Genomic DNA, 18,008 nt, shown 5'->3' with positions numbered 1-18,008 from the left:
AGACAGGAGCTGGAGCAAGCATTATTCGTCTAGTTAGGGAGGAACGTCGGAGGACGGCACGGGACATGACAGCTGCAGGGGGCCGATAGAAGCCCCAGGTAGGTATCAGTTTTTGTTTTTTTCAATCCCTCCACAGAATCCCTTTAAAGGACACCTGGGCTCCGATTAGTTACTAGTTCGTAACTACTTGGATTCAATGACCTTGATTCACAAAGCGGTGCTAACCTACTTAGCACGTCTAAAGTCTTTAGACGCGCTAACCAGGGTGCTAAGTAGATTAGCACCGGATTTCTCAATCAGATCGCGCGCTAACTTTGCGCGCGCAAAGTTTTACGCGCGCTAAGTCCCATAGGCTTTGATGGGCACTTCGCGCAGAGCGCCCTGCGCTCTGTGCAGTACGCGCGTAAAGTTTTACGCGCATAAAGTTTTGCACGCGTAAAGTTTTATGCGCGAAAATCTTGTTTAGACGTGCTAAGGGGGTTTTCACAGGCGTGCTAACAGTTGCACCGCTTTGTGATTCAAGCCAAATGTGTTAATTACCCCTGGTGTGACCACGAGAAACGGGAGGTTAACTTACCCAGACATCCACGGTGTCCTGTGCGGTCCATCGCATCATACACGGCCTATGGGACACGTTCCACCACTCACTACCACAGCAGCTGGAAGGAGGAAGTGCAGTAGTGAGAGGTGAAATGCGTTCCATTGGTCGCTTATGAGAGCAATGATACGCATAGAATCCACAGACTTCTGGGTAAGTTAACCCCCCCACCCCCCGTATCACTCAGTCACAAGTATAGTAATCAAACTTTATTACAATTTTGAATCTGTGTAGTTACGACCTCATAGCTACTCCGAAGCCCATCCCTGCACCTAAACTGAGAGGGATATAGAGGCCGAAGCAGGAAATTTGGGCACCCATCAGTAGCAGAAGATAATATTGGTAAAAATTTGAAGTTTGGGTGCTTGAAGGCGTACGTGTCGTGGCGTCGCCGGTGAGTTGGGTGCCGGGAAAGCTGAATGACGGCTCTAACTGTTGCCATAAAAGTACCTGGTGGCGTTAAATACTATCCCACCTCTCAAGTCATCGCTTCCCCGCCCGCTGCCTGATACTTGTACGCTGCGCTAATAGCTGGAGGGGCAGGCCGGGGGGACCCAGATGAGGGTGAGGGGTCCGACCCCCCTCCCCAACGCTGTGCCCACTGCCCCCCTTCCTGGCTGCTACCCCTACAGGCTACCTATACTGGGGGCAATTATACCACCTGTGTGTGTGTGGGGGGGGGTAGGGCGGTATCCTCACAAGTTTTCCTCAGGCGGCAAAAAGTCTAGAACCGGCCCTGCCTGAGGGGAGGGTTTTGAGGTTAGACATGTGGAGGTTTTAAGGCTGTGCATAGGGGATTAATGTTAGGCATCAGTAAAGGAAGGGTTCAGTGTGAGAATAGGATTACCGGTAGGTTTTATTGTAGTAAAATATCTGTTATTTACCGATAATTTAGTATCCTAATTGCCAATTTTAACTATGCAGAATATTGGTACATTTACCAATATTCTACTTGTCCAAATTGGGCACCCAAGTTTACCGGAGCCTCTTTTTCATGGACACATGGAGACTGCCATATTTATTTCCTATTAAACAATACCAGTTGCCTGGCAATCCTGCTCATCTATTTGGCTGCAGTAGTGTCTGAATCACATACCTGAAACAAGCATGTGGGTAATCCAGTTAGACTTTGGTCAGAAACAACTGATCCGCATGCTTGTTCGGGGTCTGTGACTGAAAACATTAGAGGCAGAGGATCAGCAGGACAGCCAAGCAATTTGCATTGTTCGCCACTACCACAGTGCACTGCAATGCACAAAATGACTAAGGCAGGGAACACACTTGACTTTCAGTTTTCCGCGTGCGTTTTTCTGCATACTTTTTCTGCACACTAAGTGTGTTTCCATGCAGGAAAACGCGCGCGTTTTTTCACAGCAGCTGATGTAATTGATACAGAGAACTGCCAAAATGTGCAGAATCAGGATGCAGAATGTCAGTTTTTTTTCTGCGCGCGAACAACACAGTAAGTGTGAATTAGCACATTGATTAACATGAGTTCTCAGTTTTTCTGTGCAGAAAACGCGCACGAAAACAGTCAAGTGTGTTCCCTGCCTGACATACGACCCTGCGGCAGAGTGAACCAACAGGGTCGTATGCGTAGCCCCTTGCCCAGTGATGCACTTCCTGCTGGACAGGAAGTAAGTCACTGGGATTCCCCATCGTATTTCCATCATTTCGAGCATGCCCACCGCCAACATTTTTAAAATCTATGCGCCAACCATTGCCATTACTGCCGCCGCTGCTGCGTCTCAGTAGTAGTTGGCTGGTAACCCCGCTGTTGACTTTGCAGCAGTTCGGGCACTTCTAGCACAATGCAATATGGTAAGTGCGGTAAGCCCCATTGCCTTGCATTGTTGTTGCATTACCCCTGCGGTAAAACAGGGTAACTCGATGCAGGTTTACAATGCAAGTGTGAAAGGGGCATAATAGTCTACTGTATAGATAAAGTAAAAAAAAACTATCCTACAGGAGTATTCAGAGGTGAATGGGGATACATTGCACACATCAATGCCTAAACTGAAAACATAAAAGGTGCAACAATGGGGTTACTATCAGCACTATATCACTGTGTAGCCTATATACAGTAGGCACAAAGCCCTGATTACTAAAGTGGACCTGAACTCTTGCACAGGACAGAAGGAAAAGAAGGAAAACACGGAGACATGCACCCTGTATGTATTTAGAGTTTAGCCCGTTTAATTTCCCCTCATTTGTGTCTAATCACAAGTTGTAATTTGATCTCCCCCCTGTGTCACATGATTGCCATGGCAGAGATGGCAGATAAGCTTATTTGAAAGCACAGGCTGTTAATAATATGTCTGCTTCCATGAATCAGGAAGTAGAAACCGCGCAGATTTATTGCAGGATTTGTATCAGCTGTAGCAAGGAAATGTCCCACCAAGACGTTGCGTTTTAGGGGACGTTATGGTCGCATAACGTGCCCCTAACGCAAAGCATGGTGGTGTTGAAGTTGGACGTCAGATTGAGCTGCGTTATGCAGCTCTCAAAGCAGCCGCTCCAGGTTAGTGATAGGAAGTTCGGATCATTTGAATCAGATCATTGAAAAGATCCGGATCTTTGAATCATTTTACTAGGGAAGCAGACTGGGTGAAATGACTAGCAGGACAGGACTTTCCCTGCACTGTACATTCTGTATGTTCCTGTTTCTTCCAGACAGACATCCACTGTGAACCGAATCTTTCATTGTGATAATCCGGATGATTCCACTCACAAAAAAGATCCGGATCAAACAAACGATTCGTTCATGATCCGGACAACACTACACTCCCACCAGGAGTCTCCACAGTGCAGTGAATATTAATTAGCCATGTGGCTGGCCACCAGAGGAGGAGGGGAGACCTCCTCCTCCAACATTACTGAGCATGTGCAAACAGTCTAACGTGGCTTAGCCCAGTATAACGTACAGCATGCAGCACTTTGTTTAAACGTGCTGCATTACTATAACGCAACGTGTGCACTGTGAACAAGCACATTGACTTAAGAGAGCTGTGAGTTAGGCTGCATTACTGGCTGCTGTAACGTGGGACTTTAACGTCCCACTCTGAAACCAGCCTAAAGGCCTTTCCTGGAGTGAATCAGGCTGGGCTGAGTGTTTACTTTGTTGTGCACACTGTTTTCACACACTGCAAGCGAGATCCTCTGCGACTCTCCTTCACTGATCAAACTAAATGAGGTTGTATCTCCATGCTCTGAAACCAAACGAAACGATTCTGTGCCAATCAAAATCATGTGACCAGTAGCCAATTCCTGTACTTTGGACCGATATTTTCCATTGATCCAGCAAAACGTAACAATCAATTCTCCCTAAATGATAAAATTATTGAATGGAATGGCCGATTGAGCAGGAAAATCAAGTAATGAATGGGCACCAGCAGATGTTTGAAAAAGCTGAGATCACCATTCAAAGTCACCACCTCCTAACTGCAGATGTGAAACATAATATTAAAAAAAATATAAATATAGAATGCAATATATAAACTTTACCATAATCATTCTCTTTTAGACCTTCCTTCGCAAAACAATATGTCATTCATGTATTACTTATGAGCTTTACTCATTAATTATACATTCTGTAATCTCTGTCTTTTACCTTCTCATATGGATCGGAATATTGCTATAGCAGCGGAATAATTGTACAGTGCATTATCGCTCATGGCAGGTAGCCATTACAATTGTTGCTAAGGCTTTAGCCTTGTACACATACTAGATAAAAGTAAAATATTGCTTGTGGGTGCGCTCCCCCTCCATGTATGGGCGCAGGTGCACAGTACTGCCGTGCCTGCGCAGTAACATGGAGCTGCCTGCGCACTGCTTATCCCTCCATGTACAAGTGGCTCCGTGCTAATGCACAGGCGCAAACATTACTGGCACCTGTGCTGTGTGGCTGCGCTCGTGCACAGAGGCGTGCAAAGCCATGAAAAATAAGAGATACTGTATATTCTGGCGTACAAGACTACTTTTTAACCCTTGAAAATCTTCAGAAAAGTCAGGGGTCTAATACGCCAGGTGTCATTGATGCCGGGTAATACGCCCTATCCTGTTACTGCCTCTCAGATCTCGCTGCTGAGGACTGTAGTGAAGCGGCGTAGGCGCACATGTGTGAGATCTGAGAAGCAGAGAGGAAGGTAACTAGGATACAAGGGTGGGCCAGAAGGGTGAAAGAGGCGTGTTTTATGGGCACAGTGTGATCTATTCTTCCATACCGCTCTGATAAACAGGAAGACAAGGAGAGCTGACCAATCCAAGCAGTCAATCGCCTATATACTGTTATATACTGGGTACCACATACAGTACAGCACCAGTATCTGTTCATACATAGCACCAGTATATGATTTTTTAAAATTTTCATTTGGTGAGCTTTGGAAGAGGGGTAGTCTAATGCTGGGAATACACGGTTAGTTTCTGCCGTGCGTTTCTGTTCTCAAGCGTTTTTGCCGCTCGATTCAGCTCTCGATTCTCTTATCTTCCGCTTTTCTTATTTTTTATCCATTCACTTCTATCAGAAAACGAGCGACCAAAGGATTGAAAGTGAGATCGGACATGTCAAATGATCTATCGAACCATCTTATCAGCTTAAAAACGAACCATGTATTTCCAGCATTTCTACTGCGAGGATATCCCAAACTCTATGTTTTAACTGGAAAAGTTGGGGGGGTCGTCTTATACACTGGAATATATGGTATATATGTGGACAGAGGTGCCAAAGGAATTACATTTTTCTAAAAATTTTAAAATGAGATGGAGGCAGAGGTGGACTTTCCTCCTCCAAGCAAACACAAAAGACTGTTGTTTATATTCAAAACAACAAAGGTTTATTTGTAAACTCCAGAAGGTGCAAGTGCAACGCGTTTCACAGGCATCATCTGCTTCATCAGGCAATAAAAAACGGAGCATGTACCCATACAGGTCTGGTGCAATGCTCAGCACCTCTGTGAAGAGATATCTACAGATAGACTTCTTAATCCTGAGTGGGGACAGGTCTAATCTCCCGACCTGCTGATTTAGTGGTTACCTGGACGGTAACCCTTGTTTGTGAGTATATCTACTTACTTACCTTTACATATTCATCCTACATTATATTGGGCTCTTGGTGTCCCTATCTTTGTGAAAAATAAGAGGATCCATCAGGGTCAGGGCCGGATTTATACATTTTACCGCCCAAGGCCCACTGTCACCAACCCTGCCCCAGAGGACAGGGGGAACACACACGAAGGGGTGGTTGGGGGAACCAACCCTTCCTGTGTGCTCCCCCCGTCCTCTGGTGCTCTCATCTTGTGCTCTCCACATCTTGCGTACTTCCCTGATCCCATTCTGTGCTGTGCTTGGGGGGGGGGGGGGGGAGGGAGAACAGCACAGGGTGGGGGAGGACAGGACCAGTACTCCATTGCTTGCCCCTGTGGAAGCCTCTGACACTTCAGAGTCAAGTGCTGTATACGTGTCACACGAGATGGACTAGTCCAAAACCTGTCGGTCCTGTCAGATTTCTCATACCTACTGTAAGTGACAGCAACATAGGAGAAAAGTAATTTATGGCTCATTTTACTCTGGAAGAAACTTACTTCTTATTTGTATGTGTAAACATATTTAAAATTTTACGATTTTCGCAATAGTGATCCTTTAAATTACTTACTAAAATATTTATACTAACTACCTGTTAAAGAGTTAAAGTGAACCAGAGACAAAGCACCCTCATGTATTTTACCATATATCAGTGGGAACATTAGAGAAAACACCCACCCTGCTCTCTGCTTTATCCTTCACTGCTCAGCCTGCTTGTTATATAAAATCCAAGACTGAGCATGCAGTCTGGCTTTGCTCAGGAATCAGTATAGCAGATCCAGAAGGGGGGGGAGCTTGGGCTTGAAAAGACATCAGAGAAGACAGACTCGGCTATAATGATTCCTGAGCAAAGCCAGACTGAATGCTCAGTCGGGGAATTTATCAGGGCTGTTAACAAGCAGGCTGAGCAGTGAAGGATGAAGCAGAGAGCAAGGTAGGTGTTTTCTATAATGTTCCCACTGATATATATGGTAAAATACATGAGGGTGCTTCAGTTCTGGTTCACTTTAAACTACACTTGAAAAGTAACACTCAAGTTAGAAGCTGAAGCAGCACTGAAATAAAAGGCACTCTCATAATTGTGAGTTGTTAAGCATACTCCTGTCTGAATACAAATATGATATTGCTGCATTATAAATCATTTTTGGACTATATCTGGAGTATGGAATATAGTTTTGGACACCATAGTATACATAGTAAGACATAGCAGACATGGGGAGAGTTTAGACGTAGGCGGACAAAACAATTACAAGGATGGGTGATCAAACTTTCAGTATCAAAGTAGAAAAACAGCTTTGAAAAACAAACAGGAGATCGTCATGATTAGAGGTGATTTAACCATATACCGTATTTTTTGGACTATAAGACGCTCCTGACCATAAGGCACACCTAGGTTTAGAAGACAAAAGCCAGGGGAAAATATATATACTAAACCTGGTGCATATATTTGTGAAGGGGCATCTTGTGGATTATGCCCCCTTTGTACCTCATGCCACCTTGTACCTTTTGCGTCTCCCTGTGTCATCCTCTGTCCCCCTTATGTCCTCCTGTATCTCCCCTGTATCTTCCTGTGCCCCCATGTATCTGCCTCTGTCCTCTTTGTGTCCTCCTCTATGCCCCTTTGTGTCCCCCTTGTGTCATCCTCTATGCCCTTTGTGTCCCCCTATGTCCTCCTCTGCATGGGCACAGTACAAGGAGTCCCTGACATTGCAGTGGGTTGGAGGTTCGTATTGGCAGGTGTTCACAAGTCAGGAACTCCCTGCATTTGGACTATAAGACGCAGTGACTTTTCCCCCCACTTTTGGAGGAGGAAAAGTGAGTCTTATAGTCCAAAAAATACAGTATGTTAATATATAATATGCAGTAAATACGATGGTGGGACATAAACTGTATGCAGAGGAAATTAAATTCTACTGTAAGGGCTCTTTCAGTGTGACGTTAAAGTTGCACGTTACAACAACATGTAACGCACAATAACTTACAGCAATGAAAAATCAATGGGCTGTGCACAGTGCAAACGTTGCGTTGGTGTCTAACGCTGCACGCTAAATGAAAGTGTTGCATGCTATGTGTTATACACGTTTTTAGCTGCGTTAGACTGTTTGCACATGCTCAGTAATGTTTTACCACTGTGCGACGAAAACGGCACACCAAACGCAGGGCTAAATAATGTCCAAGTTATAGTCTTTCAATGCGTTGCGTTAGGGGCACGTTATGCGACCTTAACGTTGCATCAAACGCAACGTCTTACTGTGTAAGAGGCCTAACAGGAAAGGATTTGTTACAGAAACAGCGGTTAAGCTGTGGACTGCACTACAAGAGATCAGCAGATTGTAATGACAAATTAGTAATACAATCTAGGGAAAAAAAAAAAAAAGACAAGGCACATTACCTCCAAACCTCTGGTGGAGGAAGGCATATCTAGGGAAAACCGTGCCTATGACTATCATTGAAATTGCACCCCAGGAAAGGGGGTGAGGTCACACCATCCAATAATGCTAAGGTATAGTTTCAAATTGAAGGGAGTCATGGCCTGTAAGAATTAAGAATGGCAATAGGTCAATGTATCCCCCAAATAACAATTAGGCAGATGGTCTAATTCCCCCCCCCCCCAAAAAAAAAAATGCAACAGGGAGCAAAATAACAGAGTTAGTAACATAATTTTTTTTTACCACATGACAAATTCCATGCTGTATTCTAGTAACATATTATGACAGACCTTGCTGACTGATGGCCACTGCCTTCCCCCTTCATTTATAGCCCCCCATGACAGACCACTTATCACAAGCCTCCAATAACAGACTGCCCCTAAAACAGACCCCTAGTTAGAGTCTGCAACCCCGCCCCTGACAGGCCCAGGTGACAAACAGCACCCCCAGTAATGGCACCTCTATGACAGACCTGTCACAGACATGAAGAGATTGGTCTATAAAAAAACAAATTGAAGAGAAGAATGAGCTATTGGGCGTGCGCCATGCAGCTCCATCATACAAGAAGTGATGCCCAGAAGCAGGGCTGATGCAATGGGGGGAGAGAGACAGAATCTATGTAGAGAACACCAGGGAGGATACTGAGCAGTGTCCCCTTGTTCTTCCATACCATAGCATGTGTCATACCTGCATCCCTCTACAGGTCTCTGCCTCCAACTACAAATAGCTGCAATCATTGAATGATGGTGCACAAAGCTTTTATTTGGAAATGTATAATTTGCTAAAGCTTCCTTTTCTGTAGATGCAGCCAATTGGTGCTGTTCGTGTTTCCCCCAAAAATAAGACTGTGTCTCATATTAATTTTTGCTCCTAAAGATGTGCTAGGGCTTATTTTTAGCGGATGTCTTATATACCTGTGGTATGTGTCCTCCTGCCTTCATCACTGTGCCATCTCTTCCCCTGCTAGATCCACCTCTTGTGTGCCCCTGTGTCCCCCTTGTTCTTTTAGAGTTCTCCCGGTGTGCCCTGTGTCCTCCGATATCCCCCTGCATTCTCCTCTCACCCCCAGCTCTATGCTGCTGTGTCCCTGAGCTTCAGCCTATGGGGAAGAAGTATGGGAACTTGTGTTTCTACCGGAGCTGATGGGCTAGCAGGAAAGAGACCATCAGGCTTTATCACTGCACTCCAATTGGGCCAATCACTGCACTCGCTGATTAGCAGTGAATGCAGTGATTGCCCCAATGACAGAGCCATGGCCCCACTCGTGAGACCATCAGCTCCAGTAATAACACAGGTTGCATCGGCAAGGAGAGAAGGTAGTCTGGCACTGTAGCTTTTAATGTTCATCAGCAAACATTCATAGGTGAAGACAATGATGTGGCATCAAATAACAAATTTGTACACTGTGTCACAAATACTCATCGTGCTGCTGCTGCTGAGGTGAGGGAGGGACGTCCGTGGGCGCCAGTGGGTGCACGGCCTTACGCCGTTTCGCTATGGAATAAGCCTTGCTTCTACCGAGGCCTGTGTGCACACAGGCCTCGGTAGAAGCAAGGCTTATTCCATAGCGAAACGGCGTAAGGCCGTGCACCCACTGGCGCCCACGGACGTCCCTCCCTCACCTCAGCAGCAGCAGCACGATGAGTATTTGTGACACAGTGTACAAATTTGTTATTTGATGCCACATCATTGTCTTCACCTATGAATGTTTGCTGATGAACATTAAAAGCTACAGTGCCAGACTACCTTCTCTCCTTGCCGATGTTCCATGATACTACTCATTCACAGTCTTGAGCACGTAGCTTCTGCTGGGGGCATACGTTCTACTTGCAAATATTTGCTGTACTTCATCTCCGAGTCAAAACCCTGAGTGCCTGCCTCAATCTTCTCCAGACCTTTGAATAACACAGGTTGCCATACTTTTTCCCCTTACTGCCGCTAGGGCTTACTTTCAGGGTAGGCCTTATACTGTATTTCGAGCATGCTTGAAATTCCTGTTAGGGCCTGTTTCCACTACACGCAGATTGGATGCAGAAAAACTGACTCCAATGAATGCCTATGGGAAAATCTGCATTAAAAAAAAAAATCGCATTTAGGGCCCGTTTCCACTACACGCAGATTGGATGCAGAATGGATGCAGAAAAACTGACTCCAATGAATGTCTATGGGCCCGATTCCACTACACGCAGATTGGATGTAGAATAGAAGCAGAATGGATGCAGAAAAGCTGACTCCAATGAATGCCTATGGGAAAATCTGCTTTAGAAAAATTGCGGTTAGTGGAAACAGGCCAATAGGCATTCATTGGAGTCAGTTTTTCTGAATCCACTCTGCATCCAATCTGCGTGTAGTGGAAACAGGCCCTAAGGGGATGTCTTGATTTCGGGGAAACAGGTTATATACATATATCAGGTTTTTTTCATCCTTCAGAACTATAAAATAAATATAACAGAGTGTATTTGGATACAAATGGAAAAAAAATCTATTCTGTTCTTTTCCTATTTATTTCCAGTTACCTGGCTGTCCTGCTGGTCTCTGCCTGCATCTGGATCACACACCTGAAACAAGCATTCAGCTAAACTTGTCAGATTTGTCAGAAACACCTGATCTGCATGCACGTTCAGGGACTGTGGCTAAAAGTATTACGGTAAGGCCCATACACACTATACGATCTTTACAGCAATTTTTCTGACGACCGGTGTTTTTTTGAGTGATTGTTTCTGCGATCTTGCAATGTGGGTACAGGCGTGCGATTACAAGAATGACCGTCACGACAGATTGGATCTTTAACCTCCCTGTCGTTATGATCATTCCAGATTTAGGGTCTAAAAGCCATGCAATTTTTCCATAAGCTTTTAGACCTTAAAGAGTAACTGTCAGGCTGCAGAAGCTAATTTAAACCTCTAGTCTCCTGTGTTAAACAGTTTAGAAGGAAGCCAAAAAGACATTACTGAAGATAAAGATCTATCTTACCTTTGATGTATGCTTATCAGCAATGCTTAGACCTAAGCAAGCCGCAAGCCGCATAACATACTGCAAAGCATTCTGGGGCCCTCCCCTCGGCTGCTAAGGAGAAGACGGGATCAAGTTTCAGCAGCTTCTAAAACTCAGTCCAGCCACAGCACAGATAAATCTCCTGGGCAGAGTACACTGCAGGAGTCAGCTATTGTTCCTAGCCACATGGCTCATTAATATTCACTGCAAACTAGTGTTATTCAGAATGAGCTGTTCTGTGATCAGAAGCAGGCAGGACATGACGACACATTTGGCTTCACAAACATGGAACCTGCCATGAGCTGTCAGGAGCATCATTCTCTGCATATACTATATACAAATTCTGTGAAATCCAAACGTGGACAGTGAAATGCATATGTAATGTAAGTACAGCCAATCTTTAGCTACTGATATATGTGTTTATTTTCTCTGAGACCCTATACCTAACAGCTCCTCTTTAAAAACAAGAAAAAAAAAAAACATACCACAGAGAGATCTGCAGTAGCTCCTGCATATAACTCACTCAGGCACGGGATTACTGCTCTGAGCTGCAGATTTCCATCCCGACCCAGACCCCAGATTACTGCTAAGAAAGGTTAAGATCCCCCATGACTCCCGTGCAAAGTACTGCGATCGTTTGACCTCCCGTTGATGCCCGTGGTATACCGTCACGTGATGTTGCATCTTCCTAACAGGTAGGAAAATGGAGCGAGGAACCTAGTTTCTTGGGAGGCATTGCTGTGTGGTTCCTCGATACATCGTCAGGTGAGGCAGGGGATCAGCAGGACAGCCAGGCAGTACGAACTAGAGACGAAGCACCCTCATGTATTTTACCATATATATCAATGGGAACATGACAGTAAACACCTACTCTGCTCTTTGTTTCATTCTTCTCTGCTAAATCTGCCTATCAGCTCTGATAACAATCCCCAACTGAGCATTCAGTCTAGCTTTGCTCAGGAATCATTATTGCTGAGTCATTATAGCAGAGCCAGAAGGGGGCAGGCTTGGGCTTGAAAATACATTACAGAAGACAGACTCAGCTTCAATGATTCCTGAGCAAAGCCAGACTGAATGCTCAGTCGGGGATTCTTATCAGGGCTGATAACAGGCAGATTTAGCAGAGAAGAATAAAACAAAGAGCAGAGTAGGTGTTTGCTGTCATGTTCCCACTGATATATATGGTAAAATACATGAGGGTACTTTGTCCCTGGGTCTCTTTAAAGTGTACCTGAGATGAGAATAAAGAAAGACTCGATACTTACCTGGGCCTTCTTCCAGCCCCATAAGCACCGCTGCATCCCTCGCCGTCCTCCCGGGTGCCTCCGTTCTCTGGCTATCGGTCCTGGTAACTGGCTCAGCCGTGCCAGTCAGCTCTTCTGCGCATGTGCGGAGCCAGATTACCAGGACCAATAGCCAGAGAACGGAGGCACTCGGGAGTCCGGCGAGCAACTCAGCGGTGCTTTTGGGGCTGGAGGAAGCCCAGGGTAAGCATTAAATCTTGCTTTATTCTCATCTCAGGTACACTTCAGGTTCCCTTTAAAACAGAAAACCATATAGAGTACTGCAATTTAGAAGTTGTTACACAACACATGGTTCTCCAATAGTTTTAATGTGGTACGCAAGCTATAAAATGTGTTCTGAAAAAAATGTAATACTAACAATTCTGAATTTAACACAAATGTGTTTACAGATTTGGATAGCTTACCATGTCAGACATCTTGCTATTTTGTAATCTGTAAATTAAAGAAATACATTACTCAAATAATTATTGCAGTATTTATGTACTTAATATAATGTTTAAGGAAGAGTATCATTATTTTGTAGCATGTCTTATGTATTTACTTTCACATTCCTGTATACGTTGCCAGGGCTGTGGAGTCGGAGTCGAGGCAATTTTGGGCACCCGAAGTTGGAGTTGGAGTCGGAGTCGGATGATTTTTGTACCGACTCCACAGCCCTGTACGTTGCTGTGGCCATGGGGGAGGGGGGGGGCTACACCGGGGGAACTGGCCCCTCCCCCCTAAGTGCCCCCCTACTCAGAAACATATAGTTAACTGTCAGCGTACAGTGAGCATGATCTCCATGTCAGTCTGAGTCTATGCAGGTTTTAAGTAGAACAAGGGTCTAATTTATTTGCCTTAAATATAAAATCAGATGTTTGATGGAAATTTGACTGGATTTGCCGCATGCTTGTTACAGGTGGGAGATTCAGACACTACTGATGCACGAAAGATCAGCAGGATGCCAGGCAACTGGTAGTGAGAGGTATATGGAGGCTGCCCTATTTATTTCCTTTTAAGCAATACCAGTTGCCTGGCCGCCCCGCTGATCTATTTGGCTGCAGTAGTGTCTGAATAACACCAGAACCTGGCATGCAGCTAATCTCTTCAGATCTGACAATAATATCAGAAACCGCTGACCTGCTGCACGCTTGTTCAGGGTCTGTGGCTTAAAGTATTAGAGGCCGAGGATAAGCAGGACAGCTAGTATTTCTTAAAAGAAAATAAACATGGCAGCCTCCATATCCCTCTGGTGCACTTTAATTTTACTCAGCCAGCCTCCCAACAGTCACAGGAACAGTGAACTGGCCCTTTGTATAAAATGTTTTCAGGCACCTGTTTTACGTGGTGTTAAGTGTTTAAAAGTGGCCATACATGTATAGACACCAGATTCAAATCTGATGAGGGCCACACACTAGGAACAGATATTCAAAAGATTTCAGAAGGAAATCTATTAAAAATCTATCGAAGCGCGGCGTTGCACTGTTTGATCCAATGCAACGATATAGACAGTCAATCTTTTGCCGCTTTCGATCCGCCACTGTTCAACCTAGATCTTCCGTCTGGCCAGATCAATCAATTTGATCGATTTTAGCCCCAGCCGACCATATTTTGTCAATCACATTGACTTCCCGGATACCATTGTGAGAAATTATTGAGTGTGTGGCCACCTTAACAACTTTAAAAACAGCTATAAGAACTTATACACTTAGGGTCCATTTCCACTACAGCGAATCTGCATGCGTTTTCTGCATGCAGATTCGCATAACCCATTAAAAATAATGGGACTGTTTCCACTTGTGCGGGATTCTGTGCGGTTTGTCGTACAGGAAAAATCTGTACGGCCGAACCATCAGAATTTGCACGGCGCACGCGAATAGTCGGTAATGTAACTAAATAGGAAAACCGCAAGCGTATTAGTCTTGCGGTCTTCCCGGCGGTTCCACGTGCATTTTCGCTGAAAAACCCATGTCAATGCTTGCCGGCATTGACATATTTAAAACCGCATAGCGCATACCGCGAGCGATTCCGCATGAAAATCTGCATGCTAACGCTAACAAAACCGCATGCAGATTCGTTGCCGCGATTTTTGTGTCAAAAACGCAACGCACAAGTGGAAACATACCCTTACAGACTTTCCCTGTCGGTTCCCAGCAAATTCGATTACTGTGATCGAATCTGCCTTAAGTCGCGTACACACGCCATACCGCCGCAAACGATGGGTCTGTCAGACCCTCCCGCCGGGCGGGCGTTCAGCCGACAGTAGCACATGTGTACGCGCTGTCGGCAGACTGATAAGGCTGTTTATGAACAATCCGCTGAGTACCCTTTAAATCTGTACCCCCAGCATGTCAGATCGATCATAATTTAGATCAGTATCATGCAAAAATCAATCCTATTTATTGATCTGACCAGACAGAAAATCTGTTGATCAGTGGTGGGGCAGGAACAGTCAAGGCAGATAATTTTGGCGCATGTTCTTTTCCGTGCTGTGCCTGACCTGGGCGCCGCCATAGACATAATACAACATCAGTGTAATTCGGGTGCCGGCGATAGCTGGACCCCGAATTACTTCTCCGTCCGAGTTGCTACAACTTAGAGGGAGAACAGAAATTGACGCTGCCCGGAATTTTAGCAGCAGCAGAATGAGCCGTCATTCGCAAAAAGTAACCAGGCAGCGAAACGCCATGTACGCATGATCCGCAGCTTATACCATTGCACTGCATTAAACTGTGCAACGCTGCAGTTTGATTGATTTTTTTCCATAGATTCCCTGCTGGAATCTGTCAAAAACCGTTCCGAGGTGTATGGTAGAAACCGATTCCTCTCTGAATCGATTTCATCAGAAAGAAAACTATATGTGTGTGGCTTGCTTAAAGCGGACCTGAAGGCTGAAAAAAAAGTTTCACTTACCTGGGGCTTCTGCCAGCTCCCTGCAGCCATCCTGTGCCTGCGACGTTAGTAAAGGATCCTCCAGTCCCCTGCCGCGGCACCATTTCTTTACCGCCAACTTACAAGTCTACGACCACTGCATCTGCGTTGCCCTGGCCATGTGCATCCTAGCTCCCGGGAGCATCCAGTACGAGAAAATCTCTATGAGAGCGAGAGTACGGACACGCGCGGCCAAGGCTGCACAGGCGCAGTGGACGGCGAGTCGGCAACTGCAGGATGTGAAAGTGATCCGCGGAGGGGGACCAGAGGATCGTATGGTAACAGTGTGGGCACAGGGCGGCTGCAGGGGGCTGGCAGAAGCCCAATGTAAGTGAAACTTTTTTTTTTTCATACTTCAAAAAGTTCCCCTGGGGGGTACTCACCTCGGGAGGGGGAAGCCTCCGGATCCTAATGAGGCTTCCCACGCCGTCCTCCGTCCCTCAGGGGTCTCGCTGCAGCCCTCCGAACAGCGGCAATGTAAATATTTACCTTGCCGGCTCCTGTGCAGGCGCTGTGGCGGCTCTCGGCTCCGAAATAGGCGGAAATACCCGATCGCCGTCAGGTCTGCTCTACTGCGCAGGTGCAAGTCTCCGGCGCCTGCGCAGTAGAGCGGACCCGACTGAGATCGGGTATTTCCATCTACTTTGGAGCCGGAAGCCGCAACAGCGCCCCCGCTGGAGCCAGCAAAGGTAAATATTGAACAAGCTGACAGATTTGTCGGGCAGCTGTACAGAGGGCTGCAGCGAGACCCCCGTGGGACAGAGGACGGCGTGGGAAGCCTCATTGGGACCCTATGGCTTCCCCCTCCCGAGGTTAGTACCCCCCAGGGGAACTTTTTGATGTTACAGTGTCTCTTTAACGCATTACCTTTGCTAATAGAGAGGAAAATGAGGATGATTAAATCATATTTCAGGCAAACTATGATTATAGTCAGCAAAAAGACATGAAATTTGCTGAAACTAGTTCAGATAAGGGAACTCCCAGACGCAAGGCTGTTTCCTCATTCCTACACTGCCTCGGCTGTACAGAACTATATTCTGAATAAAAGCCCCCACTAGTGTCAGCTCAGCTGCTAGCGACAGATAAATGGATAATAGGTAATTATAACATATATTAACATTCTGTGTTCATATTCCGTCTGCAGAGTTATAATTTGGAAACAAATTAGCCAAGTTCTCTCACCTCTTTTACAGGCAGCTGTCGTCTCGGGATTGTCTGTCCCTGGCTTTCACTTTCATTTCTCATGCAGGAAGTGTGTTAGAATAAATCACGTGGCTGCCTGCTTGGCCCCTATGTTCCCACCCTGACAATCCTGTTTATTTTCAGCTGTTGTACAACGTGACAAAGCCTTTTTAGACTTTAAAGTGAGTCTGAAAAAAATAAATAATAATAATTAAAAAAAAAAACCGAGGTTTACATAAAGAGAGGGAAGTGAAGTCTATGGGTCCTATAGAGCCTTCCTGTTTTCCTCACTGTCCTCATTCCCCCACAGGCTCCTCCGTTTGAATATCCCACCCCGGGAGGCTTTGGAAGTTTTCGGAAGTACTCGGGCTCCGTAGACTAGCAGCTCTGTACTGCGCACGTGTTTAAGAGAGGGCGCTTGCGTTTGCAGTACGGAGCAGCCAATCTTCGCAAACTCGAGTGCTTCCGAAGACTCCTGAGGCACCCCAGAAACGGAAGAGAGCAGTCTCTGACCAATCAGTCTGAAACTGCTAATGGAGCCTGTGGAGGAACGCGAGGACCAGGAACTCTATAGAGCAGGGGTCCCCAAACATTTTGGGTCGAGGGCCGGGTCAACATACTTCAGACTGCTGGGGAGCCGGAGTATAAATAAAATGATGTAGAAGTCTTTGCGGGCCAGACAGTAAGGGCTGGTTCACACGGGCATCTGCTGAGATTTTGCTTGGCATTGCGTTCAAACGCCAGCGTTTAAATGCCAGCGTTTAAAAGCTAGCTTTTGAAGGCTTTTGGGAAGCGTTCAAGGCTAGAAGTTCTGGTCTCTGCTATTGTTTCCTGTCGTTTACAGCCTCTGAAAGCAGCATGTTGCTTTCGAGACTACACGCAACGCCGGGATCTACTGCCAGGCTTTCATGAAAGCCTGCAAAAGCCAGCTCTAAACGCTCCCATTCACTTGCATGGGATGGCAGTAGATCCCAAAAAACGCTGCGTCTGAAACGCCGCGTTAAACTCCACAAAAACGCCCGTCTGAACCAGCCCTAAAGCATACCCCAGGTGACAGCCTGCAGTCCAATTGGACAGCAGTGTCACCTGATGTGGAATTTGATTGGAAACGAGCAAATTACTGATTTCGGTACTTATCCGTTAGCCGGGCGCATCCGGCAGGTGGCGCTGTTGTAGCGAATTTCGATGCGCTGTTGTATCTAATTCCATTCATAGTTACTGAACGTAGTACTGTGTGAATGTTGATACGCAACGTAACGATACAGTGTGTTAATGGCAACGAATATACATTGTATTTGAAGTGGCCGGAATTAAAATGAAGGCGGCGGCAATGTAACACATGAAGCCGCCGCCTTCGTCTGTTGTTCTTCTTCTCCCCCTTTGCCCTCTCGCTTGTATACAATGCTGCCAGCCTGCGGGGACATGCGTGTCCCCCCAGAGTCGTTCGTCGCGGCAGGGAAGCCTGCTTGTTTCCTTGCGACGAACGACTGTGGGGGGACACGCGTGTCCGCT

The 18,008-nt window shown here is 46.0% G+C and overlaps 1 protein-coding gene across 3 annotated transcripts in view; it reads right to left on the bottom strand.

The window, feature by feature from the left end:
* The window catches only part of IFI35 (interferon induced protein 35), a 98,975-nt gene extending 82,408 nt beyond the window's left edge, over positions 1 to 16,567 (bottom strand). Inside the window, exons 1-2 of one of the 3 annotated variants that reach the window (XM_068262043.1) lie at positions 16,497 to 16,567; positions 12,809 to 12,836 (exon numbers count right to left, since the gene is read on the bottom strand). In XM_068262043.1, the coding sequence (XP_068118144.1) occupies positions 12,809 to 12,820 (12 nt within the window). In that variant the 5' untranslated portion in view covers positions 12,821 to 12,836; positions 16,497 to 16,567. Of the gene's footprint in view, positions 1 to 11,079; positions 11,149 to 12,808; positions 12,837 to 16,496 lie in introns of those variants that run through there. The other 2 variants (XM_068262041.1, XM_068262042.1) reach the window with 2 other exon arrangements.
* Between the last annotated feature and the right edge of the window lie 1,441 nt (positions 16,568 to 18,008).

The sequence above is a fragment of the Hyperolius riggenbachi genome, chromosome 12 (genome assembly GCF_040937935.1).
Source record: "Hyperolius riggenbachi isolate aHypRig1 chromosome 12, aHypRig1.pri, whole genome shotgun sequence".
NCBI classification, from domain to species: Eukaryota; Metazoa; Chordata; class Amphibia; order Anura; family Hyperoliidae; genus Hyperolius; species Hyperolius riggenbachi.
The sequence above is the reverse complement of the archived record's forward strand: the minus strand, read 5'-3'. Positions and strand labels throughout refer to the sequence as shown.